This window comes from Malaclemys terrapin, chromosome 4, assembly GCF_027887155.1.
Source record: "Malaclemys terrapin pileata isolate rMalTer1 chromosome 4, rMalTer1.hap1, whole genome shotgun sequence".
In the NCBI taxonomy this organism is placed as follows: Eukaryota; Metazoa; Chordata; order Testudines; family Emydidae; genus Malaclemys; species Malaclemys terrapin.
In genome coordinates this window covers 36757135-36783933 of record NC_071508.1, presented here as the reverse complement: position 1 = coordinate 36783933, position 26799 = coordinate 36757135, and the positions used below count along the sequence as shown (strand labels likewise).

At 47.0% G+C, this 26799-nt stretch overlaps 2 protein-coding genes across 2 annotated transcripts in view; one reads left to right on the top strand and one right to left on the bottom strand.

Moving 5' to 3' along the window:
- LOC128836107 (uncharacterized) overlaps window positions 1-26799 on the bottom strand; it is a 342237-nt gene that overhangs the window by 232276 nt on the left and 83162 nt on the right. The window lies entirely within an intron of this gene.
- The window catches only part of LOC128836347 (NACHT, LRR and PYD domains-containing protein 3-like), a 96452-nt gene that overhangs the window by 45187 nt on the left and 24466 nt on the right, over window positions 1-26799 (top strand). The window contains exons 7-9 of the mRNA XM_054026552.1: window positions 2899-3069; window positions 5251-5421; window positions 21842-22009. Of these exons, the coding sequence (XP_053882527.1) occupies window positions 2899-3069; window positions 5251-5421; window positions 21842-22009 (510 nt within the window). The remainder of the gene's footprint in view (window positions 1-2898; window positions 3070-5250; window positions 5422-21841; window positions 22010-26799) is intronic.

Below are 26799 nucleotides of genomic sequence, written 5' to 3'. Positions count from 1 at the left end.
TTCCCACCACATGCTTCAGCAGATGACTGACCAAACTCTGATGTCAGAAACCTCCCCCAGTCCAAGGCTGCTTCCTTTGTCTTTCAGGTGCCATGAATGCGGTGGGCAGAGGGAGGGAGGGTATCCTGGGGTGTCTTCCCCTTCTTTTTATAGTCCTGTCCCCCCTTTGAGAAGCATTTCCAGCTGAGATTCAGGAGACAAAAAGTCTATGGGGAAGGATGTTCCCTGCTGCTTTTCCCTAACCTGTTTGACCCTCCTTTATTTCTCCTTCCTGCTTGATGACTGTTTCCTGCTTGAATGCAAATTGAGCAGAGCACAAATTCCTGTGTTTGAGGCTGACATGTCTGTCAACCTCATTTTGTAACATGTAAGTAACACTATACAGTGGAATCTTATAATTTCACACACAATGTTGCAACACACATTCCCCCCCCCCCCCACACACACTTCTAAGGAACCCTTTTTGATTTTTGTTTTCCCTTCCAACAGCTTTTCAAATGTTTGCTTGGGTTTGGTCTGGTCAGTAGTTAGATCTTTTTGAATGCTTCAAACACACTTTAGCAAGTCACAGTGAGTATCATGATCAGAAGCCTCATCAGTAGCTCAGGCCCTAATGTTCAATAGCTGATTGGTAAGTAGCTCTTCCTTAAGAGCCTCAACCATGACAAAAAAAAAAAGAAAAAAAAGGAATCATGTTGGTTAAAAAAAATGGGGGCACTTCTGAAAATGAGAAACACGAGGGACTAAGCACAGCTCTGTGCAAGGATCATCCTGTAATTAAATTGCTGGATTAAAACTCAGACTCTCTGTGTGAATTGGGCAAGTTATTCAATATCTTATGAGTCTCAATTCTCCATTTGAAAAATGAAATTTCCCCACCTTTTGTCTGTCTGATCTATTTAGACTGTAGGATCCTCAGGGCAGGGACTGTCTGTGTGTATTGTTGCTCCTTCTTCTAGCATCGGTATCCTGTTCTGACACCAGAATTACCCTCAGCCCAGTGGTGGCAGGTGTCCTGCACATTGCAGATCGGAGGAGAAATTGGTGACAGGGAGTCTGGGTAAACTCTAAGTGAAACTTGTCGTATTTACATATATTCACCTGTTTTGGAATGAGATGGTCACACAGGGTGGGCTCCTCTTCCAGAGGTCTCAGCCCAGCACCAAATTCCCAAGGAGAAACTCTACCTGAAGAATGGATTCTCCTACTGCTGGCACAGCTACCTCCTTCCCAAAGCTTCCCCCCCAACACTGCTCCTCATTTGGGGGGTGTCTTTCCTTTGTTTATCCCAGTTGTAGTTCTTCTTTCTCTTTATGTGTCCTCTCCCCACTTTGGGGTCTCTTTCCCCTCAACTTTTCACTTGTCTTCCCTCCTTTCTTACCTCTAATTCTTGTGGAGCTCTTGTTTCTTCATCAAGAACACGCTCTCCCCACCGCTCCCAGTTAGGGCTTATTTCCCCAGTTTCCCACATATACCCAGAGTTTTGTGTCTTTCCCTGTTCAACACAAACATAGAGTCTCTTATTCCATTGTGGGTGCCTCTCTTCCTGCCTCCCAAGTATCTCAGGGGCTTTACCAACCCTTACTGAAACTATGGGGTCCTCAGGGAGTGGGGGCTTCTCTCCCTCATACAAATTCAGGGCTCTTTTTCTCTCCCAGACATTGGGACTCCCTTCCTCATTTGGCGGAGCAACCATATTTTCAAGGCAATTTTAGTGATGGAGGAGGCCGTGCCGGTGACAGTTCTGGTGGGAGGGGAGTTTCAACATATATGCAACATTTATTCAACATTTCGCAGCTGTAGGGGATGCAGAGGGCTCCCTATGAATCCTAGCAGGAGGGAGGAGTGGCAGTATGTGACAGCCATGCTGGGGGCTGGTCACTGAGATGCACATGGTCATGGCCAGGCTGCTGCCATAGTTCCACACTCCACTGGCTGGCAGCTCCCCCAGGAGCCCAGACTCTGCAAGGGGGATGCAGAAACAAGCAGAACATTTCTGTTGTAATAACCCCACCAGAGTTTCTGGAACAGGCCCTGCCAACAGGGGCACCTGGTTGCCCTTCTCTCGGGGCTTCCCCCCCACCCATGTTTGGGGATCCCTCTTGTTGTGGGGCTTTTTTCCTTTTTGTCTTCTAATCCCCTCACCCGCAACCTTTGATCCCTGGTCTCAATGGGAACATGGGTGTGACATTGCCAGTGCTGGGCCTCACAGCTACCTCCCCTCCCCCAGCCTGAGGGTCAGAGCTGGGAGATAATGGGCTGGAGGAAGAGAGACAGGAGACAGCTGCTCGCTGCAGGGCAGCAGCAGAGCTAGTGGAGGGGGGCGCGGAGGGGCAGGATCTCCCAGCTCCTCCTGCTCTGAGTCTGGCCCAGCTGACCGGGGAGGGGGCTCCCCCTACAGCCTCCCTGTAGCGATGGGCCTGCTCTGATTGGGTCGCACCATCCAAGGTTACAACAGTGTCAAGTCCAGCCTGATTGGTTGAGAGCTGCTTAGGTGGGACTTAGGGTGGCCAGATGGCTTCCCCTTAAATTCTGGTTGGTCAGTGGAAAGGCTGAAGGGCGGTGCTTAGTGAGGAAGTCTTACCCCAACCCTTAATTTTTATTGGTCAATGGCAGAGGTTTAAAGATTGAGGTGTCTGGGGTATTCACAGTGCTGATTGGTCAAGAGTAAAGTGCAAGGGGTGGGGCTTAGGCAGGAAGTCCCACCCAACACCAGTTCCTCATTGGACAAAGAGTGAAGTTTAGGAAGCGGAGGGGGGAAGGGGCGGTTCTGGCTCATTCTGGGTGCTGATTGGTCAGGGAGAGGGGCTGTAGGGCAGGGACACCTGTCAAAACAGCCCTGACAAACCCTGTTCACAGCGTGATACCTCTTCTCTGTGTTTCTCTCTCCGGCTGCAGGTTGCGGGATTGTGAGCTCACAGGCGCTTGCTGCAGGGATCTCGCTGCTGTTCTCAGCACCAGCCAGAGCCTCACAGAGCTGAAGCTGAGTGGTAATTCTCTGGGCAATGCTGGAGTGCAGCTGCTGTGCAAGGGACTGAAACACCCAAACTGCAAAATGCAGAGACTGGAGTAAGTAACATTTGGCCTCCTCTGTGTATTCACAGATGTCATCTACGTAAAGCACTTGACAGGGTGAGAGACAGTGGAGGGGACAAAAGGGTTTTTCTCTCTCTCTGCCCCGCTCTGATGGTTCACTGGGACTTTTTACCCCCTGCCTACAGCAAGAGGGGATCTTACTTGTAGTAACTGGGCATCATCTCCCTGAAACCACCAGCACTTCACTCACTCAAGCACTCTCCTCTGGGCTTATGCCAGCCCCAGCTTTACCTTGCAGGCTGACAAGGGGGGTACCCTAATCACTGAGTCCCTTTGAATGGTTCTCCTGTGATACCCAGCCCAACTCTGGCTACTCACATAAATACCAGATCCTCTGCACCCAAAGGTGCCATGTGCCCAAGTTTACCAGATTAACCTTCAATCACTGCTCTGGTACATCACACAGCACTTCGTTTTGTAAAACAAAAGTAGGTTTATTTAAGAAAGAATAAAGATTTATCTAGAAATGAATGAAAGTGATGGAAACAACTGGTTACGACAGAAAACAAAATCATAAAACCATGAACCTGGGTGTACACCTGTAAGTAGTTACCTTTCCTAGCTAATAAAGTAGGTTTTCCCCACAAAGTTCAGTCAGTTGCAGGACTAGCTGGTTTCGTACGAACCAGGATCCAAACATTCAGGACAGCCTGCATGTCAAGGCTGAATCCCCACTCTGGGACTTCGAGTGTAGAAGGTGGGGGCCCGCAAGGATTTTAAAAATTAATACTTGCCACTCCAGGCTTGTATTGAACTGCCATGGTTACAGCTTTCCTCTGACCTTGGGTTGGTAAACACTGCCACCACCCAAATGCAAAGAAAACGAACCCTTGGATCTAGGAAGGAGCATTTGGGAATTCCTTCCTGTGGGGTACGCTCAAGCCCTTTCCCACCCCCCTCCAGGGAAGAGCTGAGAAAGAAAACAAGGGAAATTAGCTGTTGCTACCATCCAATCAAACAATATGCACAAATCTCTTAGGACACCAGAAATTCAATCCTGTTCTTAAAAATGGTAAATTTTATTAAAAACAAAAAAGAAAGAAAATACATCTGGAATTTAGGCTTCTGCTAGATTTTAAAAGATCAATTGCAAAAACTGAGCAGCCAAACTAGCTTTCTTGGGGATTCCGCTTGAAGGTTACAAGCAAAGAAAAGCATCTGGAGTTAGCACATAGGAGTTCATTAGCCATAAGAAATAAACAGAAATAACCTTAATCGCATCTTTCAAAACATTCCTGATCTACTTACACATTTGGGAGTTCCAGATAAGTAGTTCTAGGTAAAATCTGATGATTTATGATCATGCCTGGTTTAAACCTGCTTACAGCATTGCTGCTCTCTGTCTCTGCTCTCCGGAGAACAACCACAGACACAAAGGGAAAGCTTCTTTCCCAATTTTAAAAAGTTCTAGCCTTCCCATTGGCTCTTTTGGTCAGGTTCCCTTTTCTTTCCCTGGGGGACTTTGTTAACTCTTTTACAGGTAAAGCAAGCAGAGAACAGCCAGCAAGAGGGACTTTATAGCTAACTGGCTGAGTGTCCAAAAAAAGGGAGCAACCCACCCACCCCTACATTTATCACACCCCACAACTCCTCAAGGGGTTTCCTCAGTGATGAATACACTGCACCTTTCCCTATACTCTGTTATAATGAAAAGTGTAGTCTTCTGTATTCATAGCCGGGCGATCCCCTGTCGCACCATCCAAGGGAACATCAGTGCCAATTCCAGCCTGATTGGCTGAGAGTTGGGTAGGTGGGACTTAGGGTGGCCAGGCGGCTGCCCTTTAAATTCTGGTTGGTCACTGGAAAGGCTGAGGGACGGTGCTTAGTGATGAAATCTTACCCCAAACCTAAATCCTTATTGGTCAATGGCAGAGGTTTAAGGATCCGGGTATCTGGGCCATTCACAATGCTAATTGGTGAAGAATGAAGTGCAAGGGGTGGGGCTTAAGCTGGAAGCCCCACCCAACACTGGTTCCTCATTGGACAAAGAGGGGGGACTTGGGAAGCGGGGGGGGGAGGGGAAGTTCAGGTTCATTCTGGGTGCTGATTGGTCAGGGAGAGGGTTTGTTGGGCAGAGACACCTGATAGAACTGCTGTGACGAGCCCTATTCACAGCGTGATCCCTCTTGTCTGTGTTTCTCTCTCCGGCTGCAGCTTGCGGGATTGTGAGCTCACAAGTGCTTGCTGCGGGGATCTCGCCAATGTTCTCAGAACCAGCCAGACCCTGACAGAGCTGAAGCTGAGTGGTAATAATCTGGGTGATGCCGGAGTGCAGATACTGTGCGAGGGACTGAAACACCTGAACTGCAAACTGTGGAGACTGGAGTAAGTAACATTTGGCCTGCTCTGTGTATTCACAGGTATCCTCTATGTAAAGTAAAACCAGGATCCCAACATTCAGGACAGCTCCCACAACCAGGGCCGGCTCTAACTTTTTTGCCGCCCCATGCAAAAAAGAAGAGTGCTGCCCCCCCCCCCCCGCGAGCGCCACGCCGCGCCGCCGTACCCCCCCCAGTGCCGCCAAAATCCCCGCCCCCCAGCACCACGCCGCCTGAATCCCCGCCCCCCAGAACGCCATGCCGCCCGAAGCCACGCCCCCTCCGAGCACCGTGCCAACCCCCTCCTCTGAGCGCCAACCCCCGCCCCCCCAGCGCCACGCCGCGCCAACCCCCCCCTCCTCCGAGCGCCAGCTCCCGCCCCCCCAGCGCCACGCCGCGCCAGCCTCCGCCCCTCCTCTGAGCGCCAGCCCCTGCCCCCACAGCACCGCGCCGCACCAGCCCCCGCCCCTCCTCCGAGCGCCAGCCCCCACCCCCCCAGCACCATGCCGCGCCAGCCCCCGCCCCTCCTCCGAGCGCCAGCCCCCGCCCCCCCAGCACCACGCCGCGCCAACCCCCGCCCCTCCTCCGAGCGCCAGCTCCCGCCCCCCCCAGCACCGCGCCGCGCCAACCCCCGCCCCTCCTCCGAGCGCCAGCCCCCACCCCCCCAGCACCACGCCGCGCCAGCCCCCGCCCCTCCTCCGAGCGCCAGCCCTCGCCCCCTCAGCGCCGTGCCAACCCCTGCCCCTCCTCTGAGCGCCAGCCCCCGCACTCCCAGCACCGCGCCGCACCAGCCCCTGCCCCTCCTCCGAGCGCCAGCCCCCACCCCCCCAGGACCACGCCGCGCCAGCCCCCGCCCCTCCTCCGAGCGCCAGCCCCCGCCCCCCCAGCACCACGCCGCGCCAGCCCCCGCCGCACCAGCCCGAAGCCACGCCCCCTCCGAGCACCATGCCAGCCCCCGCCCCTCCTCCGAGCGCCAGCCCCCGCCCCCCCCAGCGCCACGCCGCGCCAACCCCAGCCCCTCCTCCGAGCGCCAGCTCCCGCCCCCCCCAGCACCGCGCCGCACCAGCCCCCGCCCCTCCTCCGAGCGCCAGCCCCCACCCCCCCAGCGCCACGCCGCGCCAGCCCCCGCCCCTCCTCCGAGCGCCAGCCCCCGCCCTCCAGCACCACGCCGCGCCAGCCCCCGCCGCACCAGCCCCCTCCCCTCCTCCGAGCACCAGCCCCCGCCCCCCCAGCGCTGCGCCACGCCAGCCTCCGCCGCTCCTCTGAGCGCCAGCCCCCGCCCCTCCTCTGAGCGTCAGCCCCGCCCCCCCAGTGCCGCGCCGCGCCAACCCCCGCCCCTCCTCTGAGCGCCAGCCCCCGCCCCCCCAGCGCCGCGCCAGCCCCCGCAAAATAAATAAATTAATAAAAACCTGAGCGCCGCCCAGGCCCAAGGTGCCGCCCCAAGCACGTGCTTGGTTGGCTGGTGCCTGGAGCCGGCCCTGCCCACAACTCCTCAGGGGGTTTCCTCAGTGAATGAATACACAGCGCCTTTCCCTGCAGTCCCAGTGGTTCTCAAACTATTGTACTGGTGACCCCTTTCACATAGCAAGCCTCTGAGTGCGACCCCCCCACTTATAAATTGAAAACACTTGTTTATATATATAACACCATTATAAATGCTGGAGGCAAAGTGGGGTTTGGGGTGGAGGCAGCTCACAACCCCTCCATTTAATAACCTCACAACCCCCCAGTTTGAGAACCCCTACACATTCTGTTATACTGAGAACTGTCATCTGCTGTATGCATAGCCAGGGTGATCCCCTGTCTGCTTTCATGTTCCTTTTCACCTCCAAGTGGTTTTGATCATTTGCCATGGTCTTTGATGGTTTTCCATTGACAGTTCTGGGATGTGGCAAGGGTAGACAACACAGCTTTCTGTAGATACTTTCCATGTTCTACTTGATGGATAAATATCCTATAAGATGTATTTGGTGTGGTGAGTTTGTCAGGTCTGAGGTGAGATCTGTTTGCAAAGAACAGGGGACCCTTTGCCAAGCACTCTCTGTGTCACACCCACCCCATTTCCTTTTCTCTTATTCTTTATCTTTCCTCTTATTACACCAACTCCATCTCATGCTGACCCTGGTGTTGTTCCTGGCAAACGATATTCTTCCTTTGGGCCCAGAGCTCTCTCATCTCCACCTCCTAAAGGAAAACACAGGACAGAGAGGACTGAGTTCAGCTACAAAACAAACCAGGAACCAGGAAAACTACTGAACAAATAAGAAAATTAAAACAAACAAACTCTGCCTATGATACTAACAACATTATTGAAGAAATTAATTAAAGGGAAAAAATCCAGCTCCTCACTTCCATGAGCACCGACACCCAACACTGTTGTTGTTCTTCATTATACACTCTGGGTCTCCAGGCCCATAAATGGTATGGGCAGGGAGTGGCATTAGCAGCTGTTGACCCTTTGTCATGGCATCTACAAGTGTGCGGGTGTTGCTGCTCACAACGCATGTGCAGACCCTTGTGCAGGACACACTATTTAAAGCAGGCAATGCAGCAAACCAAAAAGAGGGACTAAGTGCACACAAACAGTATAAGCCATAGACACTAAGCACCAGCTCCAGGGAGCAGCGCGAGGAAATATATGGTGGGTGCAACAACCCACAGGCCCTGCAACATTTGCAGCGTGTGCTTATGTGGAGGAAGTGCATTGTGTGCCCCTGAGAGAATGGCTAGTGTGGCTGCACTGCATCCTTGCAGCTTCCAGTTCAGTCACACTGATGCAAGTTGCAACATGGAGTTCTCTGATGTACATGTCAGATCATAACATCTTTAGGGCCTTGTGAATTAGTGCTATGACTCAAATTCACTCTGGAAGGGAATGGGAAACAAATTGAGTTTTTGGAACCTCAGAGAGAGGGGCTTGCATCAGCCGTTTTGCTTAAAAATGAGCTGCTGCCATCTGAATGTGGTGCTTATATCTCCCCCAGGTACAGTGAATTGTGTTGCTAACACAACACAAACAGCATTCACTGAGGTATGGCCAATTGCTTGGCAACACTTGCATTTCAGTATTAAAAATATTTGAGACCAAATAAACCATCTTCCCGTAGTTTATTAATAAGAAACGAAAGATGAATATGAAAAGGAGGCATACATACCTCTCCTTCTGGGAATCTTCACCTTACACGGAAATTGTGCTTCAACAATGTGCATCTGAGATAACACAGCCTGGTTATTTACAAGTTAGAAAGCACAGACTATGTCACCCAGGGCTAGAACTCACCAGTCACCTGTTTACCTTGTTTTCCTTATCATGGTGTACCTTTTTCTTTGTTTTGAATGCTACCTTACAAAGTGTCATGAAAGCACCACCCAACCTGTATTAAGATGTACAGTGGATGTATCATGCCTTTGATTGGTTATACAGTTGCTAATGCCAAAAGCTGCATTTTGCTTTTTAGAGTATTATGGAATATTTATCTTTTGACATAAGTGAGCAAAAGTGAACAAAGTTTTGGCAGAGACATAAAATACACATAAAATATTAATGTAGTGTACCCTGGTGAGCACCATGCCTCAATGACGTGCTGAGAAATAGGGCAGGCTCACCCCAAACTGGTGATTATTCTACCATTAGCTATACCAAGCCAGTTACAAATGTAAACTTCTGTCTCACCACACCGGTTAACAAGAAGCCAGAAATGCACTCTCCTTAGGCGTTTCAGCACTTATTTCACCACCCAGACACTAGACTTTATGATGAGTGGTTACTGAAAGACACTTTTATCGAAGAAAGGGTTCTTCTAATCTCAAGAGACCAGCCATGTAGCCAAGTCAATATACAACCCAATAATCACGCTGTTGCCAGTCCTTTAATATCTAAACTCTAACGGTTTATTTTCAAGAGAAAAGAAGTAGAGTTAAAGGGGTTAATAGATCATGTATATATACAATCTTTGCAAAGTTCTAGTATGAGGTTTGTAGCAGTGATGTTACAGACTGCTGACTTGTAAAATCTCTGGTAACTTCCAAAAGATTATCCATAGTCAATATGCTCCTTTCCATTGTAAATCCACAGTCCAGAGAATCAGAGCAGGAAAGAGGCAAAATTGAGACATTTCCCGGATCTTTTATATCTTCTGCCATGTGGGTGGAATTTTACTGTCCTACAAAAATCTCACAGTCTCAGTTTATGGAAAATTAAAGGCACAGGATGGAGTCCAGAGTCACAGAGCAATTCACGTGCCCTTGTATGCTTTGATGACTGTTAGTCACAGCCATTACCCATATTCTGGTAGTGGTGTCCACAAGAAGGCTTGTTGGGTGCCATGAGTTTTACCTTCTGTAACCCATTGTGAGGGTTAATGACCTTTAATGGGCCTTCAATCTTGAATAGTCCATTCTCAATGGCTGGCTAGACTGGATGTAAACTACATTGTGGGTCTTGCCCATGAATACAGCACATATGTAGGATGCCAGAACATAGTCAATATTTATAACTTCAGATACAAAGAGATACAGGAGAATCACTTAGCAAATCTTAACTTTTCCATTGGCACCTTACCTGATATATTTTGTCCAAGTTTTGTTGCATTTGTATCTCTGGTAGCAAACATGGTCATATTTCAATTATACAGCATGACATCTGGGCCTAACGTACGTTTTGACTAACAACAGGGAGGGTGACAAAGGCATGGACAACAGTGTCAAAGGACTGAAAAAGGCTGAAGAATAAGAGTGGGACAGCAACCTAGAGAGGAATTGAATGGAATATCTTTTTTCTGTTGTTTCCAGGACTCAATGGTCCAATGTAATTCCACTCTGGAAAAAAGAAAATCTCGTCCCCCAAAGGGGTAAGCATATGAATCCCCTACATAAATTAGTATGTGAATCTCAGTTGTACCATCAAATCATCTGTTTAGCACATGGTTCTGTATAGGAATTCCCAGGTGTAGCAGGTCAGTGCTGTGAATACCTGGTTTTTCACCTGGCAGAAGAAGGAATACCTTGGAACTTTCTAATGCATTAGAGTCTGATCCTGGAATTGGAAGTGTATTGATTTCTTGAATTTTGAGGGAGCATACAGGCTGAGTGGACATAAGAGAGGAGGCCTCATCCTCCCTGATTGAACTAACCTTGTTATCTCTAGACTGATTCTTGCCTGCATATTTATACCTGCCTCTGGAAATTTCCACTACATGCATCTGATGAAGTGGGTAGTCACCCACGAAAGCTTATGCTCCAATATGTCTCTTAGCCTATAAGGTGCCACAGGACTCTTTGTCACTTTTTACAGATCCAGACTAACATGGCTACCCCTCTGATACTTGACACCATGCAAGGTACTGTATTCAGCCGTATGGAGTGGAAATCCATCAACCTCATGAAGAAACTTGCGCAAGTACAGACAGATATCATCTTCCTTTCAAAATGCAAATGGATGGACATCATATCAAATGGACTGAAGGTGAAAAATCCATTACTATCTACATACTGCACAGACCACAGTGAGAGATTATGCCATACACTATCGAAGAAACTGAGGAACCACCTGATCAGCATCCTATACAGCAAACAGGAAAACATCAAAAGAGCTCTCCAACCTGGAGACTTTCATAAATAACCAACCTTCCACACAAACGGACTTTACTAAAGTAAGACAGGAGATCTACATTACACACTTAACCTCTCTACAAAGGAAAAAGGAGTGTAAGCTATCTAAAATCCTACCTGCCACATGGGGCCACAACGGTGGTACCCCTAACTCACCCAGCAATATCGTCAATTTATCCAGCTACATACTCAACCCGGCAGAAGAGTCTGTCCTATCTCGGGGACTCTCTTTTTGCCCCACCACCATGATACAGTTCTGTGGTGATCTGAAAGCCTACTTTCGCTGTCTCCGACTCAAAGAATACTTTCAAGATAACACCGAACAGCGCACTGATACACAGATACCCTCCCACCAACAGCACAAGAAGAAGAACTCCACATGGACTCCTCCTGAGGGTCGAAATGACAGCCTGGACCTATACATAGAATGCTTCCGCACGGGCATGGGCAGAAATCATCATCACTTGCCTCACAACATCACTTGCCTCATAACCTAAGTCATGCAGAACGCAATGCCATCCACAGTTCCATAAACAACCCTGACATTATAATCAAAGAGGCTGATAAAGGAGGTGCTGTTGTCATCATGAACAGGTCTGACTACCAAAAGGAGGCTGCCAGACAACTCTCCAATACCAAACTCTACAGGCCACTTTCCTCAGATCCCACTGAGGAATATACTAAGAAACTGCACCATCTACTCAGGACACCGGGGTTATTCTATCTACTACCCAAGATCCACAAACCTGGAAATCCTGGACGCCCCATCATCTCTGGAATTGGCACTCTCACTGAAGGACTGTCCGGGTATGTGGACTCTCTTCTCAGACCCTACGCCACCAGCACTCCCAGCTATCTTCGTGACACCACTGATTTCCTGAGAAAACTACAATGCATTGGTGATCTTCCAGAAAACACCATCCTAGCCACCATGGATGTAGAGGCTCTCTACACAAACATCCCACACACAGATGGAATACAAACTGTCAGGAACAGTATCCCTGATGATGCCACAGCACAACTGGTTGCTGAGCTCTGTGACTTTATCCTCACGCACAATTATTTCAAATTTGGTGACAATATATACCTCCAGACCAGTGGCACCGCTATGGGCACCCGCATGGCCCCACAATATGCCAACATTTTTATGGCTGACCTGGAACAACGCTTCCTCAGCTCTCTTCCACTCATGCCCCTTCTCTACCTATGCTACATTGATGACATCTTCATCATCTGGATCCATGGGAAGGAGACTCTGGAAGAATTCCACCATGATTTCAACAGCTTCCACCCCACCATCAACCTCAGCCTGGACCAATCTTCATGGGAGGTACATTTCCTAGGCACCATGGTACAAATAAGTGATGGTCACATTAACACCACCCTCTACCGAAAACCCACCGACCACTATGCCAACCTTCATGCCTCCAGTTTCCATCCCGGACACGCTACACGATCCATTGTCTACAACCAAGCGCTGAGGTACAACCTCATTTGATCCAACCACTCAGACAGAGACCAACACCTACAAGATCTTCACCAAGCATTCTCAAAACTACAATACCCACACGAGGAAATAAGGAAACAGATCAACAGAGTCAGACGTGTACCCAGAAGCCTCCTACTGTGAGACAAGCCCAAGAAAGAAACCAACAGAACTCCACTGGCCATCACCTACAGTCCTCAGCTAAAACCTCTCAAATGCATCATCACTGATCTACAACCAATCCTGGACAATGATCCCTCGCTTTCACAGACTTTGGGAGGCAGGCCAGTCCTCACACATAGACAACCCGCCAACCTCAAGCATATTCTCCCCAGCAACCACACACCGCACCATAGTAACTCTAACTCAGGAACCAATCCATGCAACAAACCTCGATGCCAACTCTGCCCACATATCTACACCAGCGACACCATCACAGGACCTAACCAGATCAGCCACAACATCACCGGTTCATTCACCTGCACGTCCACCAATGTAATATATGCCAGCATGTGCCAGCAATGCCCACTCTGCTATATACATCAGCCAAACTGGACAGTCCCTACGTAAAAGGATAAATGGACACAAGTCAGATATTAGGAATGGCAATATACAAAAACCTGTAGGAGAACACTTCAATCTCCCTGGACACACAATAGCAGATTTAAAGGTAGTCATCCTGCAGCAAAAAAACTTCAGGACCAGACTTCGAAGAGAAACTGCTGAGCTTCAGTTCATTTGCAAATTTGACATCATCAGCTCAGGATTAAACAAAGACTGTGGATGGCTAGCTAACTACAAAAACAGTTTCTCCTCCCTTGGTGTTCACACCTCAACTGCTAGAAGAGGGATTCATCCTCCCTGATTGAACTACCCTCGTTATCTCTAGACTGATTCTTGCCTGCATATTTATACCTGCCTCTGGAAATTTCCACTACATGCATCTGACAAAGTAGGTAGGTATTCACCCACAAAAGCTTATGCTCTAATACATCTGTTAGTTTATAAGGTGCCACAGGACTCTTTGTCACTTTAGACTGACCAGAACACTTTTCTAATTGGCTAATGTTGCAATGGAATTTAAATAGGAGAACCTCTTTTGTTGAGTTCAGAAAGCATTAGCAGACTAATTAATTTAAATGCTAGGTCCTTTTTAGGTTAGCTTTTACTTTGGACAATATTTCTCAGATCAGGACACGTGGGGCTCTTAACTGACCAACAGTTTATTAATTCTCCAAGAACCATATATATATATATATATATAATACACACACACACACACACACACCCCAGTTTATCAGTCAGGTATAGATACACAAATATCCTAGGCATGTACTGAACACAAAGAACACATGCAGTCTTCCAAGTGGTTAACATAGACCAGCATTGGGGTCCAGCAACTATACCAAGGAATTTCATGTAGGATAGGTCCATCTGTCCAGATTGTACCTGAGTAATGTCACATTCACTCAATGCACATTAAACCTGTGGAACTCAGTGCCAGAGGATGCTGTGAAGGCCAAAAGTATAACTGGATTAAAAAAAGAATTAGATAAGGTCATGGAGGAGAGGTCCATAAATGGCTATTAGCCAAGCTGGTCAGGGACGCAAGCTCTGGGTGTCCCTAATCCTTTGACTACCAGAGGGGATTCAGATCCATAATGACTACCAGAAGTTGGGACTAGACAACAGGGGATGGATCACTGGATAAATTGCCCTGTTCTGTTCATTGCCTCTGAAACACTGGCACCAGCCACTGTCAGAAGACAGGATACTGGACTAGATACACCATTGGTCTGACCCAGTATGGCTATTCTTATGTTCTTAGTTAATTATAGGATTGGCTACAAGCGTCATTGGTTTGAGATCAAGAGTGCAATTGACATTGTGTACGTGACGGGTCCTTTGGGACTGGGAGTAACCTGAATATTCTGAAATTCTTGGTATAAAGGACCAACTATCACAAAGGTAGCCAAAATAGATTGGAGAACCCAAGGGGACTGTTTGTGACTCCATGTTAAGGCTGTTACAGTGCCTGAGGAGTTTACATTTGATAATTGGTTGGTGAAATATAAGTATAGAACTCACAACCAATTTGGGGCTTGTGAGCCACTTCCTAACAGTCTGCCCTGAGATTGGCACTCACACTCTTGTGTCACTGCAGGCAGTGATACAGGGCCCCCAAGGGGCCCAGACCAGACCTCCAGGCACTGAGAAACCCCATATGAGGATTACAAGAAATAATAATAAACCATCACTTGTAACCTCCTACAGTACTGATAATCAGTAACTCTTTACACAGTGATCCCGGAAGACCTAATCTTAGTGTGTCTTGAAATCAGTCAAAGTTGTACTATTGACTCAGACAAGAGCAGGGTCAGCCACCGTTCTGCAAACCCTGACGATACAAGTCCACTCCTCCATCAATCTCAGCAGTGCCATCTCTGTTCTGTGTCTGAAAAGCCAGCTGGATATCACCAATGGACTGGTGAAGTTGGATGAGGCTGTTCAATAGCTTCTTGATTAGGTTGCTCAGAACCAGATGATATTTGGTGGTAGCTTTAAGATTGGTTGCAACAAGCAATGGGTTCATAAGTAGTCTGGCCAGATAGCCGCATGCTCAAGAATGGAAAGGAAGATTTCCCTCCTCCAAACAGTTGATGACAGTATTTTTAGTAGGGGTCATAGGTGCTTTTACTGCCCTTAACCAGCCAAGAAGATCAGGGTCATGAGTGGAGACTCAGATTTCCTCTAGTGTTTCTGAAATTCCTGTTTTGTGAATGGGCAGAATTCTAAGAAGGAGGGTGTTGTGTTATCCCTCCTGGACACAGATGCCATCTTGGACATGGAAGATCATCTCTATAAAATGGGTACTGGTCCCTTGAAGTGAGTGGTGCTGGGCTGTGGAGATGAGGAGACATTTTAGGTTGACAAAGTGATTAACAGTCCAGAATTGTATGATGTATGCCTTAGTGGTTACTATGGCACAGAAGGAGGAGGATCTCTTGGCCTCTTCATGGTCAAGGAGCAGGTATGGAAGAATTCTTTGTGCAGACGTTTATTTCTTCTTGGGTTTTCCCGACACTAGTACTTGGATTTTCTTCCCCCCTGCTTCATCTGTCATAGGTAGGAGAAACCATAGAGTTCTGTAAAGGCCATACAGGGGAGGAGGCATTTCTGCAGTCAAGTGTTGTTGGCAGTGGACAGTCAGTGACAGGGATGGCTCATTAGTTCTTCTAGTCCTTGGCTGCTTGGTTAGGGTACCCATGTTTGTGACTATGAGCTCTCTCGGCAGATCATGATGTTTAGACTACAGCTGGTCTAAAAGTCAGCGTTTCCACTCTACAGGAATTCAAAACTTCTGAAAAAACATTGTTCTCTTTTGGATGAAAAGCAGAAATTTCAAATTTTCTCTGTGCCTCTTGCCGTTCAGCACCAAATACAGTATTGATTTGGTCAACAGAATTTCTGGGTGTTTGTCCATCAGTCATGGTTCATGGCCCACCACTTTGATACTCTAAGTTATGCTTGGCAGCTACCAACATGCCCGAGCAGTTCTCCTATTTGGATTTCAGTGTCTCAACCAAAAGTTGCTCCAATGAGCTTCTCTTGTCAAGTCAGCCATCGACAACTTCGGAGACACTGGTCCTCAAGTGGTGGCAGAATAAATTCCACATATAGTTTGGGGTAGTTGTAGTATTATTTATTAGTAGTGTATTTTAGTAGTGCCAAAATTCCCCCACTGGGTTCAGAGCCTCATTGTGTGTTGTGTTAGGTACTAAACATGCTGTTGTGGCAGGGGCCACCAGGTGGCTTGGTTACAGTCATCCAAGTTTTTTTTTTAAAGCACGTACGCTTGGGGAGACACTCTGTTAATTTTTGTACACACAACTATATTCTCAAACCCAGCATCAACTCGGGTTGATTAGGGAAATGTATAGAGGCATAGTAGCATTTCCATGATTAAGTATGAATTAAGATTTACAGTTAAATCAGGACTGAAAACTCTTTATTTTACACTTAACGTTTTGTTATAGACAAAAAACAAGGTTTTTCCTGCCACTGAACTCAGAAATGGATTCACATGTCCTCTACCATTCCCAATGAGTCCCCTGAGTCCCCTGTTATCACAGAGAATCATACTGTCTTATACAGGATAATGGTGCAAATTTCATGATTTTTAAGCCAGTTTTGTAACTCTGGTGCCTGGCTTGTGATTTGGGAACACTTTCAACATACAATGAGTGTGTATACTATTGCAACCTTTTGGTTGCAACCTTTCTACAAATAATTTAAAAAAAAACCCTGAGTTCCCCGATTTCTCCTCTTCCCCACCCCCTGTTTAAAAATCTGTTCTCTTATTTCTCTTTGCTCGGGTATTTTCTTTTCTCTTTTTTCCTTCAGCCTTTCACTTGTCTGTGTTTACTCTCCAATTTAACTCTTTCCCCCCTGCCATTTCCCCTCTAAACCTCTGCCTTCATCTTCCCCTTTTTCCTCCTTTTTCTCTCTGTTCCCTTGATACTCCCTCTATAGCTCATTCATTCTCTCTCTTTCACCCCCACCATCTTTATTGATTCTCGTCCCTCCCTTTCCCCATATCACTTCCTATGGGCCCTTATTCCATTTAGGGTCTCTCCCCACTTTCACTGCTCTTCCCCAAAGGTCTCTCTTACAGTTCACACCATGGTGGGTCTTCACTTACTCCACCTAACTCTTATCTCTTCCATTGAACATATGATGGTGCAAGGGAAGAGGGTCATTTTCTTACCCCTCTAGTAATAATTTGGTCCTGGTCCTACCTCAGTTGTAAGCCTGAGGAAAAGTTGATGGAAGTTTATGAAATGGTTCAGTCACCTGCCTCTATATAAATCCATGACGTGCCCACATCTTGAATACTGTGTGCAGATGTGAAGTATCAGAAGGGTAGCCGTGTTAGTCTGAATCTGTAAAAAGCAACAGAGGGTCCTGTGGCACCTTTGAGACTAACAGAAGTATTGGGAGCATAAGCTTTCGTGGGTAAGAACCTCACTTCTTCAGATGCAAGAAAGATGTGGTTGCCCCAGCTCAAAAAAGATATATTTGAATTGGAAAAGATTCAGGAAAGGGCAACAAAAATGAGTAGGGGGTCTGGAACAGCTCCCGTATGAGGAGAGATTAGTAAGATTGGGACTTTTCAGCTTGGAAAAGAGACAACTAAGCGGGGAAATGATAGAGATTTAAAAAATCATGACTTGTGTGGAGAAAGTAGAAAGGGAAGTGTTATTTACTCCTTCTCATAACACAAGAACTAGGGTTCACAAAATGAAATTAACAGGCAGCGGGTTTAAAACAAACAAAGGAAGTATTTCTTTACACAACACACAATTAACCTGTGGAACTCTTTGCCAGAGGGTGTTTTGAAGGCCAAGACTTCAACTGGGTTAAAAAAAGAACTAGATAAGTTCATGGAGGATAGGTCCATCAATAGCTATTAGCCAGGATGGGCAGAGATGGTCTCCCTAGCATCTGTTTGCCAGAAGCTGGGAATGGGTGGCAGGGGATGGATCACTTGATGATTACCTGTTCTGTTCATTCCATCTGGGGCACCTGGCACTGGCTATTGTCTGAATACAGGATACTGGACCAGAAGAACCTTTGTTCTGGCCCAGTATGGCCATTCTTATGTTCTTAATAATGAATGTTGATGGGAAAATTTAATAAAATTAATACAACACCCCTTTACTACTGCTGGGGGGATGGGGTTTTCTCCTTTCAATCCGGTTGGAGTCCTCCTTTCCCCTCACATTTCCTCTCCCCACTTTGGGGTCTTTTTCTCCTCGCCTTCTCAGGTGTCTTTTCTCTTATTTTAGCTGTACATTTTATGGGGGTTTTCTCCATCACTTTATCTTGGATGGCCTCTTCTCTCCCCAGCCCCTGGCCCCCAAGTTAGTGCTTATCTCCCCAATTTCCCACATATATCCATGGTGTTTTACTCCCCATTTTCACCCCAACCTTAGAGTCCCTCACTCACAGGGGGCTCCTCTCGTTCTGCCTCCAAAATATCTTGGGGGCTCTATTCTCCCTTACAGAACTTGTGGGCTCACCCAGGGATTGAGGGCTTCTCTCCCTTGTACAAATTCAGCGGCTCTTTTTCTCTCCCAAGCATTGGGGGCTCTGCTCCCCCTTCAGTAGGATGACTATAGTTTCAAGGCAACTGCAGTGATGGAGAGGTCACTGCCATGTCCAGTTCTGATGGGTGTGAAATCTGGGACATGCACAGAATTTGGCAGCTGGTGGAGTTGGGGAGGGCTCATGCTTTGGTGTGCAGCGCCTGTGAGGCCTTGAAGGAGGACAAAGACAGCCATGCCTGTGGGTGGTCCCTGAGGGCACATGGTCATACCCAGTCTGCTGCCATGGATACCCACTCAGATGGCTGGCAGCTTTATCAGGAGCCCAGACTCTGCTGGAGCATTACAGAAACCAGCAGAGCTTCTGTTTTTATAAGTTCAATAGGGATGTGAATCAGGCCCTGCCAACAGGTTCACATGGTCACCCCCCTTTCAGGGGCTCTTCTTTCCCTAAATCTCAGGGATCCCTCTTGCCAGGAGGCTCTTTTCCCTTTTGTCTTTCCCCCTTTAACTCTGATGTCAGTGGAAGGTGGGTGTGATGCTGCCAGTACTGGCCCTGGTGGCTGCCTCCCCTCCCCAGGCCTGACGGTCAGAGCTTAGAGCTGTTATGACTATTAGGCCTATAAACTGTACCCACGTTGTGAGCTCAAATGTAAACAGTATGTGAGAATCCATAAGATGTTACAATAACCGTGAAAAATAGGTCAAGCTGTTTACGATGTTGAATCTTGCCAGAGGTGGAAGAAAACCAGATAGAGAAAATAGATTAATTTAAACCAAAAATGCTATGTTGTTATAATCCAAGGACTGTTGAAATTATGCTTGTGAAAAACAGATAATGTGGAACCGGAAACTGATGTGACGGATATTAGGCCTAATAGGAGCACAAAATCATAAGGGAGATGAACTATGATGCCCACTTTTCCCACTTTTGCGTTCCTTCAAAAGAGACTTCGGAAAAAAAAATCAGATCACTTCAGATAAGCTCCCCCTCTCATCTTCCATCCCACCTTGCATCCCAGCTCATTCCCCAAACTGTCAGCACTGCAACTCATGTCGGCTCAGCTAAAGGACTTTCTTCCTGAGAGGAAGGCTGGGTGGCCTTAAACTTATTCAAGGAACTTTGTTTTCACCTGTGAGTGCTGAAGGTCATCGCATTATCATGACATCCAATCCTCAGCCCAGCAGTGGGGTGTCAAACTGCCAGCACTGCAGAAGCACATAAGATACTGCATTGTTTTCCCTTCCCTTGTATTATTTTCTGCCCCCCTTTCCTTGCCTTTTATGTTCTCTCTTTTACTCTTTTGGCTTTTCATGAAATCCAGAAGTCAGCTATGCTGTATTCATCCAAACCTGCCTTGTCTAAGAAGAAAAGATCCACTCAGATAAAATCCCTGGCCAGATCGTAAACCAGGGTCCAAGCAGCAGGTGTCATGGTAGAATTGCCAGCCAAAAAGCATCCACACATAAATACCTGGCAATACAGTGTTCCAAAAACATCAACAAAACTCAGCTTTCACCCATCTTTTCTATCCTGTCTCTCTTCACCTTGTGTCTGTCTGTCTGTTAAAAAACAGGATAAGTAAAGTATACATCAGGACTGATAATAAAATTACTCCTTTCCTTTCCATCGAAGAAAAGTTGTTCTGAAAATAAGAGACTGATATTTTGCCTCCAAAAAGAAAAAGACGTAGAAGATTTTGACTGTTTGGTTTGCATAATCACTCAGTGACATTTTCAATATAAAAGACAGTTTTGACTTTTGTTCTTTCTTGTGGTTAATCAATAAACTTTTAATTAGAATGAATGTTTTTGGCTGTTTGCCAAATAACTGAGTGAAACTAAGGCCTCTGTTTAAAATAACCCCAAACCTTCTTGTCACTGTTTAATGTTGGGCAGAGAAAGAGTTTATAAACACCTTTAACTTTGGGCTTTTGAGATTAATATCCATACATGTGGGCTGGTGGGAGAGACAGAGACAGTAGAACATAAGAATGGCCCTACTGGGTCAGACCTATGGTGTGAGGCGGTGCCTCTGAAAAGCAGGCCTAGTGGTTGGAGTATAGGCTGAAGCTAGGTGTAGGGTTGGGTTTGGGCCCAAGGTGGTACTTAAATGAAATGCAGGCAAGATGTTGAGGGTGGGTGGTCAGAGTCCAGGGACAAGCCAAGCCAATATTGAACCCAGTGTCCACATACAGGCTGAAGGTTGAAGCTGGGTAGTCAGAGTCTGGGGAGGATTGGGAGTCGGAGGCAAGGCTGGAGCAGGTTGGTGACAGGGCTGGAGTGAGGCTAGAGTAGGGCAAGGACAATACTGGGACAGGGCTCAGGCAAGGCAGGGGCAGGCTGGGAGTTTCCAGAATGTGATGCACTGGGAGGCAGCAGGAGGGCTCCTGGCCGGGTAGTCCTCTTGTCCAGACTGATCTGCAGCTCTAGCGGGGTTGTGGAAATACTCTGAGCCTGGGGGTCACCTGGCCAGGCTCTGCTCAGGGGCTAGGTCATTGTTGCATGCCTTAGGACTGATCAGTGCAGGCACTGTTGGAAGGGCAGTTGAGCGAGCAGCCCTGGTTTGGCTGAGAATTTGGCTCACAAATGGTCCATCTAGCCCAGCATCCTGGGTTTCGACAGTGGCCAATGCCAGGTGCTTCAGAGGGTTGTTTTTTGCAGAGCTAGTGCCAGGGGCATGGAGAGGCAGGATCTCCCAGCTCCTGCTCTGAGCCTGGCCCAGCTGCCTGGGGAGGGGACTCCCCCTACAGCCTCCCTGTAGTGATGGGCCTGCTCTGATTGGGTCATACCATCCTGGAGCTAATCTGTGGTTGGTTGAGAGCTGAGTGGGCAGGACTTAAGGGACCTAGTTCCCATCCTGAATTCTGGTTGGTCCCTAGAAAGGGCTGGAGGGCTGCATAGGAGGAAGCCTTAAAACAAATCTTATTCCTCATTGGTCAATGACACAGTTTTGAGGATTGACATGTCTGGGCCATTCTCAATGCTGATTGGTTATCTCTCAAGGGGAAGCAGTGGGGCTTAAGCAGGAAGATCCACCCAACACTGGTTACTCATTGGCTAAGGGGTAGAACTTGAGACAGGGCCTCGGCTAGAATTTCTGGCCCATTCTCAATGCTGATTGGTCAAGGAGAGGACTGGTGGGCGGGGCTGCCTGTCAGAACAGCTGTGATGAGCCCTGTTCACACCATGATCCCCTTTCTCTGCATTTCTCTCTCCTGCAGCTTGAGTTCTTGTTTTCTCACAGATGCTTGCTGTGGGGATCTCGCCATTGTTCTCAGAACCAACCAGAACCTGACAGAACTGGATCTAGGTTATAATAATCTGGGAGATGCCGGTGTGAAGCTGCTGTGTGAGGGACTGAAACAAAACTGCAATTTACAGAGTCTGAAGTAGGTAACATTTGGCTTCCTCTGTGCATTTACAGATGCCCTCTATGTAAAGAGCTTTACAGGGTGCGTGGCTGGTGTGACGTTGCACTCCATATGCTTTATGGAAATATGTTTATGAATATGACATAACTGGATTATGCTTTACGCTAAATACCCCCGTATGGTGTCATTAGAAAGCTTGTAATCTACTAAGTGTGTTCATCCTATTTGTTTGCCTGTATTATTTTTATATCTGGAGTTAGGAGAATATGATACAAACTTGTATCACTGACATAAACGTGTTAAGTGGAGGCCATTAAGGGTGCTCCAGAAACAATCAGTTGTAAATGGCCTTAGTTACTTGAAAGCCTTCCTGTGTACTTGTGGGTTAGCCCATGGGGAATGGAGAGTAGGGGGTCATACAGTGATATGTGACCATGTTAACTGATAATGAAATCCATCTTAAATCTGGTACTTTTCCATTTAGAAGGCGGGGTGGGGACTCAGAGAGACAAAAGATTTCCATCTTGTGCCAAAGCTCAGAGAAAACAGGCTCAGAGGTAACTTGAGCACATCAGGTGACAGTCCCAAGGGGGTCTCTGTGACGGAACCCATCACAGCTGGTGTCTGCTCCCTGCAGCTACATGGAAATGAGAGTTCAGGGTCTCCAGCACGTGTGTCAGCGGCTCACAAAACATGCACCCAGCCTGCCCTGTTTGGAAAATGAAAACTAAGTAAAGCTGAGCCCACACCAAACAATTAGATCCTCAGCCCCCTGGTATTTGGGGACTATATATATAATTTTTAATAAAATGCATTTATTAAAAGGGATCACTGTTACCCTTTCTCTAATAGCCTATTTTATAGATCATTCTAATAATTTTTGACACCTTGAATTTTCATATATATAACCAATAAAAACAAAAGAGACCCCACAGGACTCTGAGGATTCTCAACCTCCCCATCTGAGCAGAAATACTCAATTTGGGCTTATGCTTAAACTCCAGCCATGGTGGCTTCGCCCTTTGATGTTCCTAGGGCTGGGGCTGAATGTGCTCCCAGCTGAGAGCCAGCACCAGTTTGAAGAAATACTGGTGCTGGGGGTAGGGATGTGTGTTTACAGTTATAAACAGGGCATGTGAGACCAGGTGCCGATGTTGGACTCATTATAAAAAACTAAACCCTTTGGGGAAAGCTGTGGCTCTTTCTTTTTCAATACATTTCTGCTCTTTTTCTTCTGCTTTCAAGATAGAAACCCCATCCCAGGCCTCTGAGAATCTGGGAAATACGGAGGACTTGAGGCCAGATTTTCAAAATTGCTCAGCACCCAGCAGCTCCCATTGTGATACTTCCCACCAGATTTTCAAAGAATCTACATGTTGGATGCTGAGCCCTCTGGAAAATCTACCCTAAAGCAGCAGCAGAGTGAGCCACAAAATCAGCCTCCTGTTGCACCAGCTGCTATCCCTCACTGGGGCTTTGGGATTAATGCCACTAATGCCTAATGCAAGTTCTCCTTTTCTCTCCCAAGAACATCAAATACGGTGCCTGGAGGGCTGAGGGTGCTTCTGTCACCATCTACTCCACAATGCCTCTATCAAGGTCTCAGAGCTCCACCACCTGTTTGTAGGTGGATAGGACGCATCTCAGCACTGTTTGTTTTATCCTTTTTTCCCCACCATCCGTGTTGTTTAGTTTCTTCTTTCTCTTCCTTGATGATCAGGAGGTGCCACTCTCCAGTACACAGCCTGCAGCAGACAGGAACTATCAGCTGCTATCAATGACCCCACCGCTACCCTCCCACCCACCAGTGGTGAGAAAAGCCATCTGTGATTTCCCATCTCCGAGTATTTACGACCACATCCATTTTCCTTCCCTTCCCCTGGCTGTTGGAGTCACTACTCAGCTGTAGATCTCCCTGCTCAGTGCACCTGCAGCATCCTGTTCCCTCCAGAGGAACGAGACCTGCACATATATAGCAGTAACTGAGTTTGTTACTTGATCGTGTACGTTTTATGCTCCAATATTTAAACTAGAAGAATTTGCTCTTGCAGCTAATGACATATGCAGACTATTGTCTACAGCCGGTCAAGAATTTACCAGTGGAATGATTCCATGAAGGAAAATGCAGCTTCATATTTTGATTTTATATAAATATTTTGATTTTTCCATCAGAAAAATCAAAATGAAATATCTTTTGTTTTTGGTTTGGTTCAACCCAAATTGGATTTTTTTGTTGAACTGACAAAACATTTCATTAAACTGTATGTCCATGTTAGCACATTGCCTTATGGGAGTTGTACCTCAGGTCCTCATCCTCCTATGAGTCAGACTCCCTGGAGGTCTACATCTTCCATAGTGCAATTGGACTCTCCTCTGACCAACATGTGTGATGCATCATGGGAGGATGGAGGCTGCATCCTGGGAGACCTAGTCCATGCAGGAACCGTGGGCACAGTGGAGAATGGGTGCATTAGGTTCCCATACTACAGTCCCAGGAGGCAATGCACAACAATAGGAAAAGGCAGTTTAATGCAAAATATTTCATTTGGGTTGAGAGGGCTGAAACAAAAAGTTTCCTCATTTGTAAATTGAAGTTTTTAAAAATTTCTGTTCCATAAAAACTGATGCCTCATCTTTTTGTCATGCTTTGGGATGAAAACAAATGTTGAAATAATCAGAATTTCCTTGCTAGATGGGAAATCTGACTTTTTCTCAGCTCTGCTGTTGAATGAGTTTGATCATTGAGTTCTTTACTTTCAAAATCCTTTGGATCTGACTCTTAAATGAGGACTTAGTCCCTGTGAGTGCAGTATTCATTTTCAAAAAACATAGAAACCAGCATGAAAGGCCTTTTCTTCTTTTACTTCAGGCTGTGACTACAGTGACTTTTACTTTAAATGGTCCCCAAAGACTCCACTTTGATCCCTGAAAAATTTAACAAAACAACTTTTAGCTACATTATTTTTCTTTTAACTTTCCTTCAGGTTTTCTTTTAAACATGTCGCTGGGTTTTAAAACTTTTTTTTATTATAATAATATGTAGCCCCTCCTCCATTTTCTCTCCCACGTGCTTGCTATCGCAAATATTTGGGGTATTTTCTCTCCACTCCTTGCACGGGTCAGATTCTGGGTTCTTTTTCTTTTTTGGCTCCTGGTGTCGCCACTCAAAGAGACTCTGCACTGTGCCCAATGCATAGGTGACTATCCTTTGATAAAGCCATGATAATACTTCAAACTGGGAAGAAGCATAAAGCCCAGTGTACAGGGGAGAAGAGAGTAAATAAAATAAGCCTCAGCAAATGAATGACACACCAAAAATAACACTATAACAGAAAGGTGAACTGTATTGGTCACAGGAAAATAGGATATGGGGCAGGAAGGTTTAAGATTATCTAATAATTAAGAAACTTTATTAACCCAATTTCCTGCATCCTAATGCGCACAAACTTCCCTAACCCCACCTCCCTCCCTGGCACCTTCCCAGGGTGGATGGTGCTGCTGAGATCATGTGTCCTGAGATGGAGTGTTGCAGCACTGTGGTGGTGGCTGACTAAAACAAAAGTCACCTTTTAATTCATGCCTTGATAGGGCAGGCTCCTCTCCTGACTCCATCCAGGTTCATTAGAATCCCTTGGGATCTCAGCTGATTCTCGGGAACCTGTGCTGGATAAGAACTTCTCTCTCTGGATTCTGGTCACTGCGGTGCAGGAGACGCCATATCACTGAAGCCACAGTCTAAGACTAATGCAAACTCCTTTTGCGGGGAGCAGGAATTTAGCAGGGTTTCCCTGATCTGCACAGTCTCTCTCCCAGCTTCCAACTTTAAGCCCTCTCTCTTTGTCAGGCTGCCCTTTCCCCTGCTATCTGGGGATGTACAGCCCTGGCTTGTCACTGGACTGGTGGATGGCTTGTCCAGATCATCCCATGCAAAAGCCTCTCAAACTAGGCCCAGCAATGGCTCCTTGTTCCTTCTATTCTTAGTCCTGACTCCAAGCATGCTAAGCAGAACATCCAGTGGGCAGGGAGAGGGGCTCAGACCCCTGCAAAGGGGTAGGGCTGCCAGAGATCCCAGCACACACATAGAAGGGGAGAATTCAGGGCTTCCAGGCTCCTCACCTGTAAACCCTCAATATGTTCTGCTACCACTCACTTTCTCCAATCCTTCCCACTTCTCCACTCCCACTTCCCCTAATCCCTACCACTTCCTCTTACCTGAGCCCACCAAATCCTCTTCCCTCCCCTACCACCTGTTCCCATGTGTCCCCCTCCCCATAATACCCCCATCCTTTTCTGCAAACCCAACCCTCCCTTCCCATATTACTACCTACTCTTGCACCCTTAATCACCCTTCCCATCCTGTGAGCAGTCACGTGTCATTTGTTTTCTTTTCAACAATAGTGCCAGTGCCTTCTGAATATTCTGCTGTGCTCAGGTGACATTTCTCCAAAATAACCAAGAAAACCTCAACAGAATGAGATTTTTCCCAAATGTTTAAAATTTATTCTGAGATTTCTGCCTAGGGGGGGTTTCAGACTTCAGCCTTACAGGCTCAGAGAAGTGTTAAGCGCCACATTAATCTCAATGAGATGTTCTCCCCATGGAGATGAACACAGTCTGAAACAATGTCTCTGAGATGCGTAAATTGCTCCATTCATGTCAGTGGGTGTCCCTCCCTCCCCAGTACTGGATAATTTCTGAAATGGGTCAAGTGCGGTACTGGGTTTACAATGGTGCCAATGGCGCCGGACCCACACTGGGAAGGGGCCCATTACGGACTAATCTAACCCATCCACATGGCCGGGTCTGGC